This window comes from Giraffa tippelskirchi, chromosome 2 (genome assembly GCF_054371585.1).
Source record: "Giraffa tippelskirchi isolate mGirTip1 chromosome 2, T2T-mGirTip1v1.2.pri, whole genome shotgun sequence".
NCBI lineage: Eukaryota > Metazoa > Chordata > Mammalia > Artiodactyla > Giraffidae > Giraffa > Giraffa tippelskirchi.
This window is the reverse complement of record NC_137276.1, coordinates 153,845,845-153,866,617: the sequence shown is the minus strand read 5'-3', so window position 1 is coordinate 153,866,617 and position 20,773 is coordinate 153,845,845. Positions and strand designations below refer to the sequence as shown.

Sequence of the window (20,773 nt, the reverse complement as noted above, 5' to 3'; positions counted from 1 at the left end):
CTTTCCTTCAAGACTCATCTCACATATTAGCTCCTTCATCAAATATTTATTGAGACTCTTAACCAGAAGAAAATTGGACAGTATTTTGCTACTACTTTCTTGTATCATTTATCATATCCTCATGGACATTAGTATTATTTATGATACTTGTCTTAAAACCCCCCACTATATAATCAGACATCCCCTACAATTTTAAGGTACATAAAATAGAGACCCTGTCACACTCATTTTTGTATTTCCTGTGGAACCCAACACTTTGCTTAACAGTAAGACAGACTCAAATCTTAACACAGACAGGGCCACTCTTTACCTCATCTGGAGGTAGATTGAATTAACATGCATTTTTGAGAAAGAGGAAAATACTATTATAGTAGTCCCCTGTGCCTTTTCCCTCAAATCTACATCTTTTACCAAATGATGTCTAGTCCTTCAGATACAGAGAAGGAAACAATTTGAGGCAATAGCTTAGATTGATTCACTCAACTATCTGAACACCTTTACTTTATAGGAAATTAGGAACTTTGAAGTGCACTTTCAACACACAGACTTATTTATCTGGAAAGATACTTAAGTCTCTGGTAATGCTGGATAGAGAGGATAACTGAGTAGAAGAGGGAGAGGAAAGAGACTTACATTTCACTGTATGTACTTTTTATCTTTTGAATTTGTCCACACATATATTTTTCTTACTTAAAAAGCTAACTTTTAAAATTAATATTCAATACCTAATCTTGGTCTTTTGGCTGGTATTTCATCAGTGTCCACTGTAGAAAACAGAGTGCTGAAAAAAAGAGAAAAGAGAGATATATATGCAAATATTCATATTCACACATATGCATTTCTATAAGTAAGTTTACTATTCATACAATACACCATCTTCCATTCACTTTGTCATGAGATCCAACTGATGTTTATGATATAGTAGGCCTCTAGCATTTGAGGATGTAACACTATGGTTCAACTACATGAGAGAGATCCAAAACTCCCTATTATATAATAACCTGTAGTCTGGCTAAAGTACAAACATGAAACTGACCAGAAATCACTTACCTAGTAAAGGAATATAGGTAAAAGCTTAGGACTATGTTATTTCTTTTCTTTACAGAAATGATTTAAGAATAATTTTGTTTTGAAAGATGACACTCCCCCCAAGAGAAAGTCATTTTCTACTTCACATATAAGTAGGAAACACAAGATGCCTTAAAAGATAGTTCTCAGCCAGAAAAAGTGTTATATTTAACAACATTTTTATCATGAAAACTCTATTACTAGTGATAACAAAGAATTTGGAAATTCAGGAAAATTTTGGGGCCTATGCTTCAAGAAAGTTAAAAGTTCATGGTATAATCATCTTTCTAAAGATGGACTTAAAAATGGTTTACATTTAGAAGTTATTTTAGATTAACGATGTGTGGTAAAGAACAGGATTTTGATCTACAAGCCACTGTTTTTCTGACCAGTAGAGGTTCGCAGTAAAAATAATAAAGGATGGGGGAGAGGAAATTAACATTTCTCTATTCAATAAATAGTTAGCAAGTGCCTATCCACATCAGCCTCTGCACAAGGCCCTTAGGACAAAATACATAAACACTACCCTTACATACCCTAAGCATCATTTTAGGCACTTTACAACTTGTTCTCAAATGATTCTTATATCAACCCTACAGAAAGGTAGAAAGAATATGTTGAAACCTTGCCCTCTCTGGAATACATGATGGAATTTTTAGTCCACAACTAATTCATCAATGACCTGCATTCTTAGACTCGCATAGTAAATAATCACCTTGTTCTCGCAAGCTCCAAGAAACCACCCTCCAATGATCTTGAGGCTTAATAAATGAGGCTTAATAAATGAAATTAACATTTGATCATTAAAAGTTGGGGGGGTTATGTATAGAATTGGTATGTTATTTTATTCTCTAGATTAATTCTTAAAGAATGTGGTAGACACTACGAAACCGGACAAACCAACTGGCAAATGCTAAGAACAACGTTTAGTTTCCCCAAAATTTAACTTAATTTTAGAGTATAGATTAGTGATCTTTTTGAAGAAGTGAAGTACCTATCTTTTTCTCATACCCTAACGCTAAAGCACAGGCTCACTCTCACTCCCTCCTCAGCACAAAACACGCGCGCGCACACGCGCACAAACACACACAAAGTTTGACAGCTGCCTTCCAAACAAGACAGCTGCTGTGTCTTGGTGCTAAGAGAACAGTAAGTGTAGTCAAAACGGCTTTGCACAAGCTATGAAGTTCACTTCCTTTAACTGCACTTATTGAGCACAGATGACACTTGGGAGTGTGTTTTGTAAACAATGAGCACACAAAGACAGTATTCCTTCAATTTTAAGTTTTCAACCTAAGAGCAGCAAAATATGATAAAAACCCCATTTGTTGACAGAAACCAGCTTGGGCTCTGACAAGAAAGATATTAACCATCACCGACCACTAGCCCCTTCTATCATCAGGAGTCGCATCTGCACAGCGCCGAGAAGCGACTACGTCACCTGGACACCCGCGACCCGCACCTCTAACGCCTCCGCCCAGCTACCTGTTTCTGCCGAGCGGGGCCTGCCTGGCTGGATCACCGCTACGCCAGCCGAACCCGGGGTGGGGGAGGGGGAGAGCCAGGCCAGCGCTCGGCCCCCTCTCCTCTCACCTGTTCGAGCGCCGCCTCTTCAGGAGGGCCCTGGCAGGGGGCACCGGCCGGTCACAGAAACGGAAAATGGTGCCGAGAATCCTAACCAGCCATTTGTACATACCAGGCCCAAGCAGCAGCGGCGGCCGACACACCCCGAGACGCAAACCCCAGAGCTGTCGCCGCCGCTGCCGCCTTCGCCGCCTCGGCCACCGCCGCCAAAGCTCAGTCGCCGTCTTGTGACGCGATCCTAGGGCCCACAGATACAACGTCCCCAGGGCTACAGGCGGCCCCCGCGGGCCCCCCGCTCCTGACGTCACCTCCTCCCGCCCGACCGGAAAGCACCCCAGCCCTCAATCTGCGCAGGCGCAGTCTAGATCTCCACCTCCCTAGCCTAGCAACCTGAAAGCTTGGTCCTGGCCCAATCGCTCACTAGATCATAAAGGCTGTGGGCGGGGTTTTCTCTTCCGCAGAGCCAGTCCTGAGGCTGCCCGCGGGACAAGGCCCACAGGCCGCATGGGAGGGCTCTCCAAGCGAGAGGGAGCGCTTTCAGGCCTGAAACCCTGGGGGTTTATCAGTAAATGTTTGAGTGCACGTTAATTAACAAATGTTTACCCTACTGAAAGTGAAAGTTGTTCAGTCGTGTCCGACCCTTTGTGACCCCATGGACTATACAGTCCACGGAATTCTCTAGGCCAGAATACTGGAGTGGGTAGCCTTTCCCTTTCTAATTTACCTTACTTGGCGCCCTTTGTTTTGCATATACTTTATGCCTGGTATTTTACACGCAGTCACCTTCATTTCTCCCAGCAACCGCAAGCGATGCGGAGCCTTGTGCACATTTCTATTTTTTACTTTTTGTGCCTATTTTTAATAAGGAAATCGAGGCATACAGCGATTGAGTAATTACCTAAAGTCAAAGAGGTTAGCTAGTGGCATAGCTGGAATTTGAACCGCGATCTGTGTACCAGCGCCAGTCCCTCGCCCTTGAGGTCTACTGAGAGAGATATGATTACAAATTACAATACAAGATAATTGGGTGTAAGTAAACTACACTTCAATTAATTTTTAAAAAGATAAGTGGCTGCTGTGATAAAGGTGAGTACAAAGTGCAGTAGGAACCAGAGAAAGGAGAACAGTCGGCTAGGGAAGTGAAGGACAGAACTCAAGGAAGGCTTCACAGAAACTTATGGATGAAAAGTTACCTGCAGCCTACTTGTCCCCCTAGAGCTGGCAGGGAGTGCTAATTACTCTTCCTCTCTTTTTTAGAGGTCCTGCTGCTGCTGCTGCTGCGTCGCTTCAGTCGTGTCCGACTCTGCCACTGGGTACCCTCCAGTGGCTACCCTCACACTGGTCTGGGGAGATGGAGGCAGTTTCTAGAGGCTAGAAGCAAATTCTAAGTGTGAACATGGGCTCCTCCTTCAATGCCCTAAATATAGCTAACACCTGGCTGTTACAGATAATGTGGGAATAAAAGGAGAATTGCAAAGCTGAAAAGATTTAGAAATGGCTATTACAAGGTACAGCATCTAGGGACTGCCCCATCCAGAGATTAAGACTCTGCTTCCAGTGCAGGCGGCACAGATTTCATAACTAGTCGGGGAACTAAGATCCCACATGCCCCACGGTGCGGTAAAAAAAAAAAAGTACAGCATCTAAAGCCTATTGTCTCCCAAAATTTCATCTCTTCACTCTTCTCAGCAATTTCTACATGTCACCAACAGAAGATAATTGCCCTTCTACCATTACCCCAACTCATTTCAGGGGGGACTCTCAAATTAACTCAAAAGGAGATTGCTGCCAAGTCGCCCCAGTCGTGTCCGACTCTGCGCGACCCCATAGACGGCAGCCCACCAGGCTCCGCCGTCCCTGGGGTTCTCCAGGCAAGAACACTGGAGTGGGTTGCCGTTTCCTTCTCCAGTGCATGAATGGGAAAAGTGAAAGTAAAGTCGCTCAGTCGTATCCGACTCTTAGCGACCCCATGAATTATAGCCTACCAGGCTCCTCCGTCCATGGGATTTTCCAGGCAAGAGTACTGGAGTGGGGTGCCATTGCCTTCTCCCAAAAGGAGATTACCATCGGCATTATTCTGCAGGGCAGTTCAGCTGTGTCCCAACTGTACATTCCACTATAGAAGTTGGTCTTTGCTATTGCCAAACCAAGACCCCTCAAGTACAGGGAAGGAATTCTCCAACACAAAAGAGCAGTCGTCATTAAAACACAAATCAGAAAACTGCAAGCTGCTTTAGAATAGCAGCTTCTCCCAGGTTCTGGCCACCAAGATTAGAGAAACATTGGCATCAAGTCTCAGAGCAGTAGAGTACAACACCACAACACGATGTTTTTTCTTTTCCTGCCTCTTTCCCTGCACCCTCACAAACCCAATTCTGAAATGTCAGTCACCCGCCAGAAACAGAGGGAAGGCTGTGGAATTACAGACTTTAGTCAGAATCTCAGAACCTCATCAGCAAATAGTAACTCCTCCAGCCTTTCCCCACACCTACAGCCCCTTGTGTCCTCCTACTGCTCTAGCCACTCTCGGAAATGGAAAAGGGACTGAGCCTTACAGTCGCCTCCGCCTGGGTCTCGTCTGCCGGTTGGTGCTTTCGATGTCCTGTTGTCCACAGTAGAGGTCTGGACCACTGCCCATCCACCGACCAAGGAGGGGGGTTATCCTTAACCCCAAGTCCACCACTGCCGCAGCCATATCCAGACCCAGGAGCTCTTCACCGGAGGCCCAGAGGAGAAGCCCAAAATCACATACAGTAACGAAGATACTGACATTTCTGTCCTTGGTTTGGATAATGTGCACCCGTGGACCGTCAGAGGAGCTCAACCGCATTGCTTAAGGTTTCGTAAGCTTTCCTAACTGGTTACCCTAGTTTTCTAAAAAGACCTCTTCCTCCAGCGGAGATCCTCTCCTTCAAGTCTTTCCATGGCCCCTCCCCCGTCTTCCTCAAACCCTACCTCCCCTCCGCAGAACAATGAGGACCCAGCCCTCTAATCCATTCTTTAGGCTTGCAAATTTTTCCCTTTGCCAACCTCCTGGGAGTTTTAAAAGATTTCTTCTCAACTTTGTTTCTGCTGATCCCTGTCGGAACAGAGGTCTAGGCCGTGTAATGGACATGGATGCTGCTGCTAAGTCGCATCAGTCGTGTCCGACTCTGTGCGACCCCACAGACGGCAGCCCACCAGGCTCCGCCGTCCCTGGGATTCTCCAGGCAAGAACACTGGAGTGGGTTGCCATTTCTTTCTCCAATGCATGAAAGTGAAAAGTGAAAGTTAAGTTGCTCAGTGGTGTCCGACTCTTAGCGACCCCATGGACTGCAGCCTACCAGGCTCCTCTGTCCATGGTATTTTCCAGGCAAGAGTACTGGAGTGGGGTACCATTGCCTTCTCCGAATGGACATGGATAGGAGCCCAAAAATGAGGTACTGTTGGTTTGGGTCTGATGTGCCTAAAGTCTACCATAATTCACCACCCTGAAAATTAATTTCCTTTTGCAGACCAACTCCTCTGGTACTCAAGGAAAATGTGGCCTTCTGATACTGTGACTTTGCATGTGTGCTCAGCCGCTCTATCATGTCCAACCCTTTGCAACTCCATGGACTGTAGCCTGCCAGGCTCCTCTGTCAATAGGATTTCCCAGGCAAGAATACTGGAGTGGGTTGCCATTTCCTCCTCCAAGGGATCTTCCTGACCCAGGGATAGAACCTGCATCTCTTGTGTCTCCTGAATTGGCAGATGGATTCTTTACCCCTGTGCCACCTGGGAAGCCCAATGTGACTTTGATCTTATTCAATTCATCTAATAGCTTTGGCCTTATTATGCGGAAAGCAAGTACAGCTTTTGTGCCCTAGATTTTATCATAAAATTTGCTCACATTAACTGCAAATGGCTCAGCCTGCCTTATGTAGGGAAATAGCACCAGGCCCTACCTACGCCTACTTCCCCAACCGTAAAATAGAGTATCTGTCTCTCAGATCTGAAGCCAAGTAAGGCCCTGTGGATCTCCCAGGGATAGAGGCCTCTCTATCTCCCATTTCTTATAGGCAGCCTCCAGCCATTAAGACCTTCCCTGAGTCCCAAAGGGCAGATTAGAACAGTTGCTAATCAAGGGAGGGGAAGCCAAGAAATCACCTGAGGCAAGACTAAAGGGACCAGAGAAGATCTTCAAGATTGGGAAACCGACCACCTGAGAATAAGGGAGTGCAGAGCCCTGTTCACACCCTAATCTTGTCAGGTGGGTTAGTCTCAAGTCTTGTGACTCCAAGAACTATAGCCTGCCAGGCTCCTCTGTCAATAGGATTTCCCAGGCAAGAATACTGGAGTGGGTAGCCATTTCCTTCTTCAGGGGATCTTCCAGATCCAGGGATCAAACCCTCATCTCCTGCATCTCCTGCACTATATGCATTTGCTGCTGAGCCACCAGGGAAGCCTATAATCTTGTCAGAGACCCCGGTTTTTGGTTTTTTTTTAATACTTATTTGGCTGTATTAGGTCTTAGTTGCAGCACGCGGGATCTTGACGTCATGCGTCATTGTCATGTGGGATCTCTAGTTGTGGCAGGTGAGCTCCAGAGTGAGCAGGCTTAGTTGCTTCGAGGCATGTGGGATCTTAGTTCCCCAACCAGGGATTGAACCCATGTCTCCTGCATTGCCAGGCAGATTCTTAACACTGGACCACCAGGGAAGTCTCAAGACCCCACCTTTGACCCACTGTTATAAAAAGCCTCATTAAGTTCTCTGGGCACTCCAGTACTCTTGCCTGGAAAATCCCATGGATGGAGGAGCCTGGTAAGCTACAGTCTGTGGGGTCGCGAAAAGTCAGACACAACTGAGCGACGTCACCTTACCTTAAAAAAAAAAAGTTCTCTGGGTTGAAACATAGTTTTTCGAGACAGAAACCTGGGGTATCTCCCTTTGCCTACAAAGTAATAAAGGTATCCTTTTCTTCTTGGGCTTCCCTGGTGGCTCAGATGGTAAAGAATCTGTCTGCAGTGCAGGGGACCCTGGTTCGATCCCTGGGTTGGGAAGATCCCTGGAGGAGGAAATGGCAGCTTACTGCAGTATTCTTGCCTGGAGAATTCCACGGACAGAGGAGTCTGACCGGCTATAGTTTATGGGGTTGCAAAGATTCGGACACGACTGAGCAACTATAACTTTCTACTTCACCCAAAACTCTGTCTTCCAAGATTTGATTCAGCATCAGTGTACAGAGAGGCCAAGCTTTCAGTTAGAGATCTGCAGGCACATTAAATGTGTTTATGTATATAAAGAGGTTACTTCAATGCCCAGCATAGCTAAGTGCTTACTATTAATAATCTCTTCCCTCTTTTTTTCTTTCTCATAACTAGTAAGTCATTTAACTTGCCAGTTCTGCAGCCTACATTTCCTACACATCTGCCCCTTCCCCTCTCCAAATGTTACCAAGGCTGTTAGCCTTCAGCTATAATCTTCCCCCTTCATTGAGAGAACTAAGCTGCAGGGAAGTGTTATCTTACAGGAAGCCACCAGAAAAGAAAAACAAGAGCCCACCAAAATCTGTTAGAACCAAGTAGGTCCAAGATGGTAGAAAGCCTCCAGTAGACTCTCCTTATATGCTCATGGTAATATATTTGCGTGATAACACATCTGACAGTTGACAGTTGCTGTGGGAACAGCCAAGCAAGCCCACTGAAGGACTGAAATCCAGTATTATAAAAAGACTATTGTCTTCCCAAGCATATCACATCCCTGTTCTCAGATATGTCGTAAATACTCCTCCCTCTCTTTTTTTTGGCCATGCTTGCAGGACCTTAGATCCCAACAACCCATCTCCATGCAGTGTAAGGGGGGAGTCTTAACCACAGGACCACCAGCGAAATCCTCCACCTTCTCTTTACTCAGTTCCCTCCTTTTACCTCAAACCCTCCTAAATATATGGTGTATCAGGTAGATTGAGAAGCTGAGTCTCAAGCTAAGTTTCTGTTTCTCGTTCTCTGGCCATTGATTAAAGCGTGTGCTGTTTCAGTCTCAGCATCGGTTTTGTTATTAGTCATATGAATCCAAATAGAAAAAGAACCCTCCTCACTAAGGCAAGGGACTTTGGCTGGGCCAGAGCCCAAGTTGAGGTCTACAGGACCAATTTGGGAATGTTACCAAATCGCAAGTCCATGTGCCTGACGCACAGTGAGGCCAATCAATACTAAAACATTAGTGTTCCAAACAGAGAAAGGTTTATTACAGGTTCATACAAGGAGATGGGAGGTTCATGCCCTCCCATCTGAAAGTTACTGAAAGCTTTCAGCAAGCCCCTTTAAAAGCAGAAGCTAAGGGAGGCATGTGGTTAGTTGTTGCAAACTTCTTGGTGTCAGATCCTTTGCTCGAGGTTGGGTCATGGTCAGGTAACAATGTTCCTGCAAATCTCTACCTGTTATTCTGTGTCCCGACAAGAAAGGGCAAAGGCCCAAGGCCCAACTTTCCCCCTCCAAGGTCCTAATCCTGGTTAAGAGGAGGCAGCTCCTTCAGGGCCAGGTTCCCACACCCTGCCTAGCTGTTATTCCTGAGGGAGCCAGGCATCCAACCCAACTGTCCCTCAGTCTCCTCAGGCCACCCAAATGGGAGAAACCAGGTCTCACAGACTGCAACTCAGGCAGTTGGCCGTTGCTACTAGGTCACAGAGACAGGGATGGGGGAGAGGTTCACCACTCCTCAAAGCGTGGGCCAAGCCTAGAGGAGGGCCTTAGTGAGGGCCCTGGAGGCCTGGCGGATGTAGTCCCCAGTCTGTTCCCTGGGCCCTCCAGTTCATCCGCTGGCCCAAGGCTGGGTGAGCTGGAGGGCCTCCAGGATAAGGCCTGAATCTGCCTCTTACCTCACTCTCCACCTGATGACCACCACAACACTGACCCTTGGCTGAATCACTTCCCTAATGGTCCCTCATTGACAGTTACTTGTTGGCAGGGCCCACTGCAGCTCTGACCAATAGCTGACCAGGACAACTATGGACGGGGCCCATTGTGGCGCTGAGCAAGACCTGTTGCCTAGTAACAGCGTGTGAAGTAAGGAGGCCAGCAATGGCTGCCTGCTAAGGGCTGTGCTCATCTCACTCTATTACAAGAACATAAACCCATCAAAATCACTGTCCTTCAAGGCCTGAGCATTTCTCACACCATTGCCATAGCTGCCTCCCCTTTACCCTGCCCCTCTTCTGTTTTCAGGTTTCTCTTTGTGTTTTTGTTGTTGTTCTTCTTCTTCTGTTACCTGTTGTTAAGGAACGTAAATTTATATTATTATTGTTCTTATTTATTAATGAAAATAAATTATAAGTCATGTTTCTAGTTTTCTGTTACTGAGCAACTATGGTTGGGTTGATTTTCACCAAATTTGGGAGGTTTGTCTGGAGTAAGCCTGACTTGAAATATGTGGCAACCCTAAAATTTACTTTGGATGGCCCTAGGGAGAATCTCAAAAAGAGAGACAAGTATTTCTGAAAACAGCTGAGACTGAGGTGCAGACAGATGAGGAGGAAAAGCCTGGCAAGAAATACCCTGCCAATTTAGACAGTGTGAGCCCTTCAGAGTGTTCACGATGGTTCCAAATGGTCACCCAAGTCAAAAGTCACAAGGATAGATCTTCCAAATTCCAGGGGTGGACTTTTCCATTGAGATGGTTCTTGCACAGACAACTTTATGTGCATACTCCAGGGAATAATTGTCTAATGAAGGTGCAGGATTCTCAAGATCAATGCTTGGGAAGCCAGCTGAATAAAAATGAAAACATGATGTATGGCAGAAACCAACACAATATTATAAAGCAATTATCCTTTAATTAAAAATAAATAAATAAAAACAGAAACCTGACTGTAATAACAGTATTTTAAAAGAACAGTTTGGGACTTCCCTAGTGGTCCAGTGGTTAAGAATCCACCTTGCAATGCAGGGGAGAAAGTGATAGTTGCTCAGTCATGTCTGTCTCTTTGCAACGCCATGAAAGCCTGCCAGGCTCCTCTGTCCATGGAATTCTCCAGGCAAGAATACTGGAGTGGGTTGCCATTTCCTCCTCCAGGGATCTTCCTGGGGATTGAACCCAGGTCCCCTGCACTGCAGGCAGATTCTTCACCATCTAAGCAACCAGGGAAGCAATGCAGGGGACACAGGTTCAATCCCTGGTCCGGGGACTAAGATGCCACACGCTATGGAGCAACCAAGCCTGAGAGTAACAACTAGAAAGTCCCTGCACCTCCTCAACAGGAGATCCTGTATGACACAACAAAGATCACCTGTGCTGCAACCAACTCAACACAGCCAAATAGTTTTTTTTTAATTTTTAAATAAAGAAAATAAAACAGCAGTTTAAGGTCCAAGTAAATCTATAAAACATAGTACCAATGGACTTGAAATACTGAACATTCCTCCGAAAAAGAAATTTTTTTTTCATGAACTTTACTAAGTAAAAAGCATTTTGCCTGTGTCTTGCCATTGTGCGTACAGGTCTTGCTAGATCAATCTCTCTCTGAAATGTTCTGAACAGCATTCCAAAAACAAGCAGTTACTGAAATGACTGAGCTGAGCTTGCATTGCTTTTGTTCGATACATTGTTTGCCAGGGAGTCATGATTTCTAAAGCAAAAAGCTCAATTCCATGAAAAATACTTCTTAGGCCAGAAAAGTAGTATGTAGATATTTTCCTTCTTGTTTTATAACAAACTACCAAAAAATTTAATATAATAATGTTACACAAATATATTATTAAATATTTATATAATTTATCACATTATTATATATGATCATACAAAATATTATTTATTATATTTGTATTATTGTTACCGAGTCCAAGCCTTCTCTGCTCTCTGCATGGTAGGCCAATAAATCCCAGAGATGAGATGTTGAGGCAAGGAATACGACTTAACTTGGGAAAACTGGCTGACCAAGAAAATGGCTGGCTAATATCTCAAAATAACCATCTTGTCGGGGGTCTAGATTAAAGGTTCTTTTATAGATCCGAGATGTGGGGAGGTGAGGAAACAAAGTAAAAACGCCATCAGTCATGTCTGACTGTTTGCAATCCCCTGGACACTAGCCTTCTCTGTCCATAGAATTCTCCTGGCAAAACTAGAGTGGGTTGCTGTACTGCTGTACCCTCCTCCAGGGCATCTTCTTGATCCAGGAATGGAACCCAGGTCTCCTGCATTGCAGGCAGATATTTTAGCATCTGAGCCACAATGGAAGCCCTAAGCCTCTGTCAGGAGGTGTATTAATTTCTTCCTTCCTACCATCTACCTTTGGACAGGGTTCTAAACAAAGGCACTTTTAACAGTCCGGTAGAGGGGCAGGGTTCACTAAGGCAGGCCATCAGGTATAATTATAATAGCAAAATCACTCAGGATGGGGAACACATGTACACCCATAGCTGATTCATGTCAATGTATGGCAAAAACCTCTACAATATTGTAAAGTAATTAGCCTCCAATTAAAATTAATTAATTAAAAAAAAAAACAAAAACAAAATCAACAAAAGCAAGTCGAAGAAACAGTTCCAACATGGAGTCAGAATTGGTTTTTGCCTGTAACATTATTATATAATACTAATATATTAACTTATAAATAATTGAACAAGAAAAAAATCTAGGTTTTCACTGTTTTGAAGACAAAATTCCAACATCCTAAGCATGATATAAAGTTCTTCACAACCTGTCTTCAAATTCCCTCATCGTTTCCTATCTCCAAATTATGTTATTGTTACTTTATATACACCAAACATTCAATCCACACTTCTTTATGCCTCCAAGTTTATTCCCTCTGCCTGGAATGCCTTGCCTACTCCTTCTTCACCTTGTGAACTACTTACTACCTAGTCTTTGAAATTCAGCTCAAAGGACACTTTCTGTGTGAGGCTTAGTAGTGGCAGTGGTGGTGGTGCTGCTGCAGGTAGTAATGTGTCTCCCTGAGGGAAGGAGCCATCTCCTATTTTTCCCTTATTATTATTATTTTTTTAAATTTATGTATTTTTGGTCATGCTGGGTCTTTGTGGCTGTGCAGGGGCTAGTCTCTAGTTGTGGGGTTCATGCTTCTCATTGCGATGATTTCTCTTGTTGCTTCACAGGGGCTCTAGAGCACGGACTCAGTAGTTGAGGCACTGGGGCTTAGTCGCCCTTAGTTGCATGTGGAGTCTTTCCAGACCAGGGATTGACCTCGTGTCCCCTGCATTGACAGGGGGATTCTTAACCACTGGACCACCAGAGAAGTCCTTTTGTAATTTTTTTTTTTAATGGAAGCTCAAGAAATGTTCTACAAATGAAGGAATGAAGAAATGAAAAAATACAGGGATTTGGAGAAAGTTACCGTGATCTCTGAGGCTTCCCAGGTGGCTCAGTGGTAAAGAATCCACCTGCCAATATGAGAAATGCAAGAGACACGGATTTGATCCCTGAGTTGAGAAGATCCCCTGGAGGGGGGCACAGCAACCTACTCCAGTATTCTTGCCTGGAAAATCCCAAGGACAGAGGAGCCTGGTGGGCTACAGTCCATGGGACTGTAGAGTCAAGAGTCAGACACGACTGAAGCAGCCTAGCACACACGCATGCCCGTGCCATGATCTCCTTATAGAAGGAAAGTGAAAGTTGCTCAGTCGTGTCTGACTCTTTGCGACCCCATGGGCTCTACAGTCCATGGAATTCTCCAGGCCAGAATACTGGAGTGGGTGGCCTATCCCTTCTCCAGGGGATCTTCCCGACCCAGGAATTGAACTGGGGTCTCCTGCATTGCAGGTGGATTCTTTACCGACTGAGCTATCGGGGAAGCCCTTATAGAATGAATATGAACCAAAGAAATAGATATATCTTACCAAACCTGGACCTGAAGTGAGAGATTGCCAGGCCACTGATGCGGATGAAAAGACAAAAGGGCATTACAGTGAGTCATATACCAGCTTGGAGCCCTAGACCAGGGCGAGAGGGGACATAGGTCAACTTTCTGAATGTTGAAGCCAATGAGAGTCATAAAGGCACCTCCCTTCAGTCACATTACATTTCCATACCTGTTTTTCCTGTCCAGAAGCTTGCTTGCCTCTTTCTACTCTGCTCTCTGTAGCAGGTGATTTCTAGATTAAAAGAAAAAAAGCCAGTACATAATACTAAGCTGGAAATGAGGAAAATTCTGATGTTTTTGAGCTATCATTTATCAGCATCATAGTATTGAGAAAATTGACCATTATTCATTTTTATGATGAGTAGCTGATGAGAAATGAAGCAATGGTTTTCCTTAGAATACCTTTGAATGAATAGTAAAGAGTTGGCAGATCATTTGGAATTTTTAAAACCCTTTTATTTGGAAATAATTATCTGTTCATAAGAAGCTGCAAAATAGTACAGGGATGTCCCTTGCATACTTATCCATTTCCCCACAATCATAGCATCTTACATATCATGCCATCAAAACCAGAAAATTGTTTTTGGTACAGTTCATAGACCTCACTTAGATTTTTTTTTTTTTTTTGACTGCACAGTGTAGCATGTGAGATCTTAGTTTTCCAACCAGGGATCCAACCCTTGCTCCCAGCAGTGGAAAAGCAGAGCCCTAACCACTGGGCCACCAGGGAAGTCCCAGATTTTACCACTTTTATATGCATTCATTTGTGCGTGTGTTGGGGGACAAGTGGTTCTAAGCAATCTTATCACAAGTGTAGATTCCTATAATCACTACCACAATCAAGAGAAAGAAGTAATCCACCTCTCAAAGATATTCTCTATTCTGCCTTTCCTCACTCCTCTCCCCATAGTTTGGAAATGTTTTCCTTTTTTTTTTTTTCTTTATATTTGATATTTCTCACTAACCCCTACAAAATGGGATATGTTCTCCCATTGATTTTTGTGCTATTTTGAATGCTGGAAGTAGGAGCACACAGCTACGAAGTGAAGGGAACTTCTGTGCCCCTAGCAGGAAAATCATTAATAGTAACACAAAGAGGCCTCCCAAAAGACAAACTTCTTATTCCTATAATTGGCTAGTTTCCACAAAAATGTACATTGGCTCCGACTAGATAAACACTTGGCATGGTACCAAAACTGATAGGAATTCAACAAATATTTATCAGGCAAGTACAATGAGCCAACAGGGGCAATGCATTCCATAAAACATTCCTAACAGAATGTGAAACAATTCCCCATTTGTTCAAGAAAGCAGTTGTTTTCAGGTTAGTAAAGCTGATTGCAAATGGAAAGCAACAACAACAAAAAATTAGCACCACTTATTTGGTTTTCCTATTTATGATTTTTAGTTTATATATTCAAGCAGAAGACAAAAGCAGACTTAAGTGATGGCTAAAATTATTCACCTGAACCATCACCACTAAAATGTCCTCTTCATTCCTTCACTCCCACAGAGCTTCTCCACGTGGTCCTTCTCAGCATTGTGCAGCTCAACTTTTGAGGGGAGGGAAAGGTGCAAAGGATAAGTAATAACAACAGTTACCAAGTGGTGAGTGCACTTAACTTGGTAGGAGGCATGGTGTTAGGAATTTTATTTACAGTATCTCATTTAATCCATAAAACAACCTGGTGAGATGTGCAGTTTTATCATCTTCATTCTACAGTTGAGAAAATGAAGAGTTAGAGAACTTAAATGCTTTGGTTAAGGCCAGTCAACTAGCAAACAGAAGACATGGGACTTGAACCCAGATCAGTAGACCACTGGTAGGGAGTCTTGGCATTCATCAGGTCTGAGATGTGACGCAGAAAAACATGTGACACACAATCCCTTGGAGAGCATTGCTAGAATTTACTTCCTGCAAGGAATGGGGTGCAGATATGGAGAACTGATACACTTACATGAGCGATGCTGTCACTTCATAAACAATGTTAAATGACTAGTGGATTTTGCCTATGCTTTGGATGAAAATGCATTCTTAAGTAGTTTCTGCATTTGTTCATCTAGTTTTCAGCTCTTCGGACCACCATCACAAGCCAGAGAAAGTGTTGCAAGCTCTTCTGCTGCTGCTGCTGCTAAGCTGCTTCAGTCGTGCCCAACTCTGTGCGACCCCATAGACGGAAGCCCACCAGGCTCCCCAGTCCCTGGGATTCTCCAGGCGAGAACACTAGAGTGGGTTGCCATTTCCTTCCCTAATGCATGAAAGTGAAAAGTGAAAGTGAAGTCGCTCAGTCGTGTCCGACTCTTCGCGACCCCATGGACTACAGCCTACCAGGCTCCTCCGTCCATGGGAGTTTCCAGGCAAGAGTACTGGAGTGGGGTGCCATTGCCTTCTCCGGCAAGCTCTTCTACCAGAGGAGAATTAAATTACCCTGTAGCCATGGAGCACAAATTCAGTTTCTCCCTATTTTGAGGTGCATGGATTCTGGCCTAGTTCTCTATTTAAAGCTTTTTCATCTATTTTTTTCTTGAAGAAGGAGAGAAAGGAGGAGGCGAAGAATGGGAAAGAAGGGAGAGAAGGGGGAGGGGAAAAGGAAGAGGGGAGGGGAGGAGAGGAAGAGAGGAGGAGGGGAGGGACAAGAGGGAGGAGGAAGAAGAACTAAGAGAGAGATAGGAACTCTGGATGGCAAAAAAAGAAAAGAAGATATATGGAAACATTTTAAAGGTTTCTTTTAATCTGAAGCATATTTTTACAAATATAGGTACATGATTGGACTTATTAATAAAATGTTGGGCTTCGCTGGTGGCTAAGAGGTAAAAAATCCTGCTGCAATGCAGGGTTTGATCCCTGTGTCTGGAAGATCCCCTGGAGAAAGAAATGACAACACACTCCAATATTCTTGCCTGGGAAATCCCATGGACAGAGGAGCCTAGCATGCTACAGTCCATGGGGTCCCCAAAGAGTCGGGCACAACTTGGAGACTAAACAACAACAACAACAATAAAATCTAAAGACTTTCCTCTGAGAAATGAGTGTGTAAATAAACATAAAAGGTAATTTGGTATACACAGGCCAACAGAAGACCCACTACATTTCTTTCATTCACAAAAACAAAAGGGGAAACTATCTCAGATCACACCTGATTTCAACACACCAAGCCAAACGACTAATAAACCGCCCACAAGGAATGAAACTATTTTGAACTCGTCATTCTGCAAATACGTATTATAATATCTAGATCTGCATAAAATTGTGCAAGCAGGAATGCACCTGATCTTTTATTGAAAGGAGGAGGAGTCACATATCCCGAAAGGGTTGGGACCTGCCTGCAGTCCCTGGGGAACTTCCTGTTGTCACTGCACGTCTGGGTTAGTTATCTAAGCTCCCAGTGTAGAGTCTAAGACTCTGGGAAGGAAAGCCTTCTTCTTGTGAATGTGACACACCACGGGCTCCACTTTCCATATGCTGAGATTATACTTCCTCCTCAGTTTGATGTGCTTGGTGAGATCAGGTAAGTCATTTACTGAATAGTTTTCTTAATTATTTTTAAAACTTTACTATCACTGTCATCCTAGTTCCTTCATTAGACTTTCCAAGTGTCATACAGTTATTTTTTTTCAGGAAAGAAGATATGGACTAATCTTTTTCTATTTCTGAAAAAATTTTCTTTTTCCTCAGTAGTGAAAGAAACTATTATTCCTTTCAATTAGCCTGTTCTTCTGATGTACAAAAATGAAATATGCTGAAAAATCTAGAGTAGTGTTGCTTTCTTTCATAGTTAATTTTTCTGTGCTTTTCTACTATGAATTAAGATCATGTATTTCCTGGGAATTTAAAATTTTTACTTTAATATCTATTACAGACAGTGTAGGTTTTTATAGCTTTCATGCATCAAATGTTTATTTAAATCATTTTCATTAAAAAAACCCCATGATTTTATACATGTAAAACCTCTTGGAATGGTGTCTGGCATATTGATAACTAAAAATTATTGTAGTTACAGGCATACACACATACAAAATTATCAATCATAATGAAGAAATAAAAATTAACACAAAGTAACAAAAATTAAGTAATGTTTGCAACAAAGTAACAAAAATTAAGTGGGGGGGGAAAAAAAAAGCTCAGTACTTTTCAGCTTTTTAGAAGTCCAGTACTTTTTCACATAGTTTAAGTAATGAAGATTGGTATAATTTTCCTGAAGGGAAGTATGTTATACATTAGGACCCATAAAAATGTTCATCTCCTTTGAACTAGTAAAACCATTGCTGAGAATTTGTTCAAAAGAAATATCTTGTAAAAGAAAAAAAGAAAGAATCTTATATACAAAGATGATTCTATGCCATCTGTAATCTCAAAACTAGATATAACAGAAATGTTTCTACATACAGGAATGGATAAAGTACAGTGTAACAACTTTTAAAAATATGTAGCCTTCAAAATAATTCTGAGGCTATGCAGAAATGTGCAAGCATGTTTATAATATAACATGTCATATTATAAAAGAAGTCAAAAAAGCAGAACTCAAATTTGTAGGTAAACTAAGATTACAACTATGCCAAAATCATGTAAGTATGCCTGTAAATAGTTTCAATGGGAGATGGAAAAATTTTTTGTTAGGATTTCAGGCTTATAATAAATATTTCTTAATTTGTGCTTTTGAAGTTGATTTAATAGTAAGTTAAAATTAAAATATTGATAATATTTGGAGAGGGAGGTGGGAGACGGATTCAAGATAGGGGACACATGTACACCTATGGCTGATTCATGTCAATGTATGGCAAAAACCACTACAATATTGTAAAGTAACTAGCCTCCAATCAAAATAAATAAATTAAATTATTGTAAAGAGACATTAAAATAAATTAATTAAATTTTATTAATTAAATCTAAATAAATTAATTTACAAAAAACAAAGAAATAAAATATTGATAATATTTTAAATTGAGAGGTCAACATTTTAGAGTTTGTGTTTATTATCGCCTAATTTTTTTTTTAAGTAAAATAGATTTAGAGATAGCTTAAGGCGAGTGGGAACTAACCTTAACACAAGAACTTGATGGTGTTTTGTGGGTACTTTCTTCAAGTCTCTCATTATATATTTCAGTTACAAAGTTGGAACTTAATTTTTTTGTGACCTGCCTTTTTTAAAATATATTTTTTAATTTTTAAAATCGAGTATAGTTGATTTACAATGAATCTACCTGCCATGCAAGAGACACAGGAGACTCGGGTTCAGTCTCTGAGTTGGGAAGATCCCCTGGAGGAGGAAATGGCTATCCATTCCAATCTTCTTGCCTGGAAAATTCCATGGACAGAGGAGCCTGGAGGGCTACAGTTCATGGGTTCTCAAAAAGTCGAGCAGGACTAAGCAACTAAGAATAAGCAAGATAGGTTATTACAAGATAGTGAGCATAGTTGCCCGTGCTATACAGAAGGTCTCTGCGTATCAGTTAACCTCTAATTCCCAATTTATCCCTCCCCCACCTGGTAACCACTGATCTGCCTTTTTGTGTGCTAAGTCGCTTCAGTTGTATCTGCCTCTGTGCGACCCTATGGACTGCAGCATGCCAGGCTCCTCTGTCCATGTGATTCTCCAGGCAAGAGTACTGGAGTGGGTTGCCATGCCCTCCTCCAGAGAATTTCACCAACCTAGGGTCTGAATCCATGTCTCTTACTTCTCCTGCGTTGGCAGGCAGGTTCTTTACCACTAGCGCTACGTGGAAAGGTTTTCCTTCATGTTATCTCATTAGTAGAGTCTTGCTTTAAGTCATTCCACAAGACCCACTGCTACCTAATGGAACCCAAGCAGATCAAGATAACATCACGATAAACTTCCATAGCTAGAAGGAAAATACTTAATTATAGCTGTAAGCTACATCCAGTCTTCTTAATATCTGTAAAACCGTGATCTGAGAACTTTCATGGGGGAGGATATTAAATAATAAGCAGAAATTATCAATCACAAATACATTTACTTATTGTTTTTCCCTTCCTTGGCTTGCAGTCCAAAAATGAGCAACTGATTAAGATGTGATTCTGAAATCCCAAGAATACAAGTCTTTTACTTTCAGAGATTTTTATTTTGTTGCTCTAACCTTCATGAAATCACAATGGGAATTTTGGCCATACTCTTACCAGAGTACGAAGCAATGGCTGGCAGACTCTACCAGAATAATTTGCGGAATTTGTTGAAAATGCAGACTATCTCCAGAGATCCAGACTCAGTGGGTCTGGGGTGAGGTCCTGGAACCTGCATTTTGAACAAATTCACAATGCTTTTTAGCTTGCAAGTGTTTCAAGGAACAGAGGCTGATAAATGTTATAAATTAAAAAAAATTTTTTTAATTTTATCTTGGACTATAGTTGATGTACAATGTTGTGTTCATAAGTAATTTTTAAAGTTACCCTGCTATCAAAATTTTGACCTATAGCAACTTGAGCAAAACTACGTAGATATTTTCCTAGAGAATACCTTAGTGCCAAATCAGAGAAAGAATTATCTCCTCAAATATTGGAAACTCCCTTCAGAATGATTTATAACTCTGTGTGTGTGTGTGTGTGTGTGTGCATGCACACCACTGTGTGACTCACCTGTCTCCAGGGGAAACAAAGGTGACTAAGGGGTGGAGCATGAAGGTGAATATTTTTTTGCACATGATTAAGAGATAAGAGTGAGGAAATCTGGAATCTCATTTGTTTTCTGGGTTATATCCTAAAGAAATTCAAGCCGGTAGTTGAAAGCAGAGACATCCTTCCAATGAAGAGGGCATTCAGCCCATTTTCTTCTCGCCTGTCTCTGCCAGTGTAAAAGAGAAACAAAGATAGTCCATCAATTTTGGCCCTGGCCAACTGTGACCCCATCTCAGTCTGGCTCAGGATGGATTTTTAACGCCAAATTCAGTGTTGTTCTCTGCACAAAAAATATAAACTGAGTTACTTTTCAGATTAAAAAGAAAAAATCAGTAGAATTTCATTGTAGAGATATGTCACCTCCCCCTTCCACTTCTCTCTTCAAAGTAGGAGTCCAACTCATTTTCTAATCTCTCCAAGTCAAAATTTCTGGACTAAAGAGATGTTTATTTCTGAGACTTTTGGAAGTTCCTATAGAACAGTGTTTTTAAGCAAGCTTAAGAGTGTGCTCAAGTGTGGGTTTCTGGAAATCTCCTGGCTCCATCAGTCAACATGTGGTGGGCTGTGTGTCCTGGACACTGACTTGGCATCCACTGCCCAGAAGGCAAAATATTCAACAGTGTATTCCTTCATCTAGGTCTGAATCTCAGTATTTTT

The 20,773-nt window shown here is 42.4% G+C and overlaps 2 protein-coding genes and 1 long non-coding RNA gene across 11 annotated transcripts in view; 2 read left to right on the top strand and 1 right to left on the bottom strand.

Annotated features, from left to right (window-relative positions):
* Positions 1–2,884, bottom strand: part of SENP2 (SUMO specific peptidase 2) — a 32,494-nt gene extending 29,610 nt beyond the window's left edge. For 4 of the 9 annotated variants that reach the window (XM_081571381.1, XM_081571383.1, XM_081571380.1 and 1 more), the window contains exons 1-2: positions 2,662–2,884; positions 726–781 (exon numbers count right to left, since the gene is read on the bottom strand). In XM_081571381.1, the coding sequence (XP_081427507.1) occupies positions 726–781; positions 2,662–2,762 (157 nt within the window). In that variant the 5' untranslated portion in view covers positions 2,763–2,884. Of the gene's footprint in view, positions 1–633; positions 782–2,553 lie in introns of all 9 variants that reach the window. The other 5 variants (XM_081571385.1, XM_081571384.1, XM_081571387.1 and 2 more) reach the window with 4 other exon arrangements.
* Positions 2,885–3,074: 190 nt separating this feature from the next.
* On the top strand, positions 3,075–16,512 carry LOC145538758 (uncharacterized). Its single transcript, XR_014077227.1, has 7 exons — positions 3,075–3,681; positions 3,910–4,160; positions 5,173–5,490; positions 13,386–13,530; positions 14,999–15,093; positions 15,550–15,817; positions 16,417–16,512. It is a non-coding gene; the product is annotated as an uncharacterized LOC145538758 (long non-coding RNA).
* Positions 16,513–16,791: 279 nt separating this feature from the next.
* LIPH (lipase H) overlaps positions 16,792–20,773 on the top strand; it is a 49,955-nt gene continuing 45,973 nt past the window's right edge. The window contains exon 1 of the mRNA XM_081571367.1: positions 16,792–16,994. Coding sequence (XP_081427493.1) covers positions 16,946–16,994 — 49 coding nt within the window. The 5' untranslated portion in view covers positions 16,792–16,945. The remainder of the gene's footprint in view (positions 16,995–20,773) is intronic.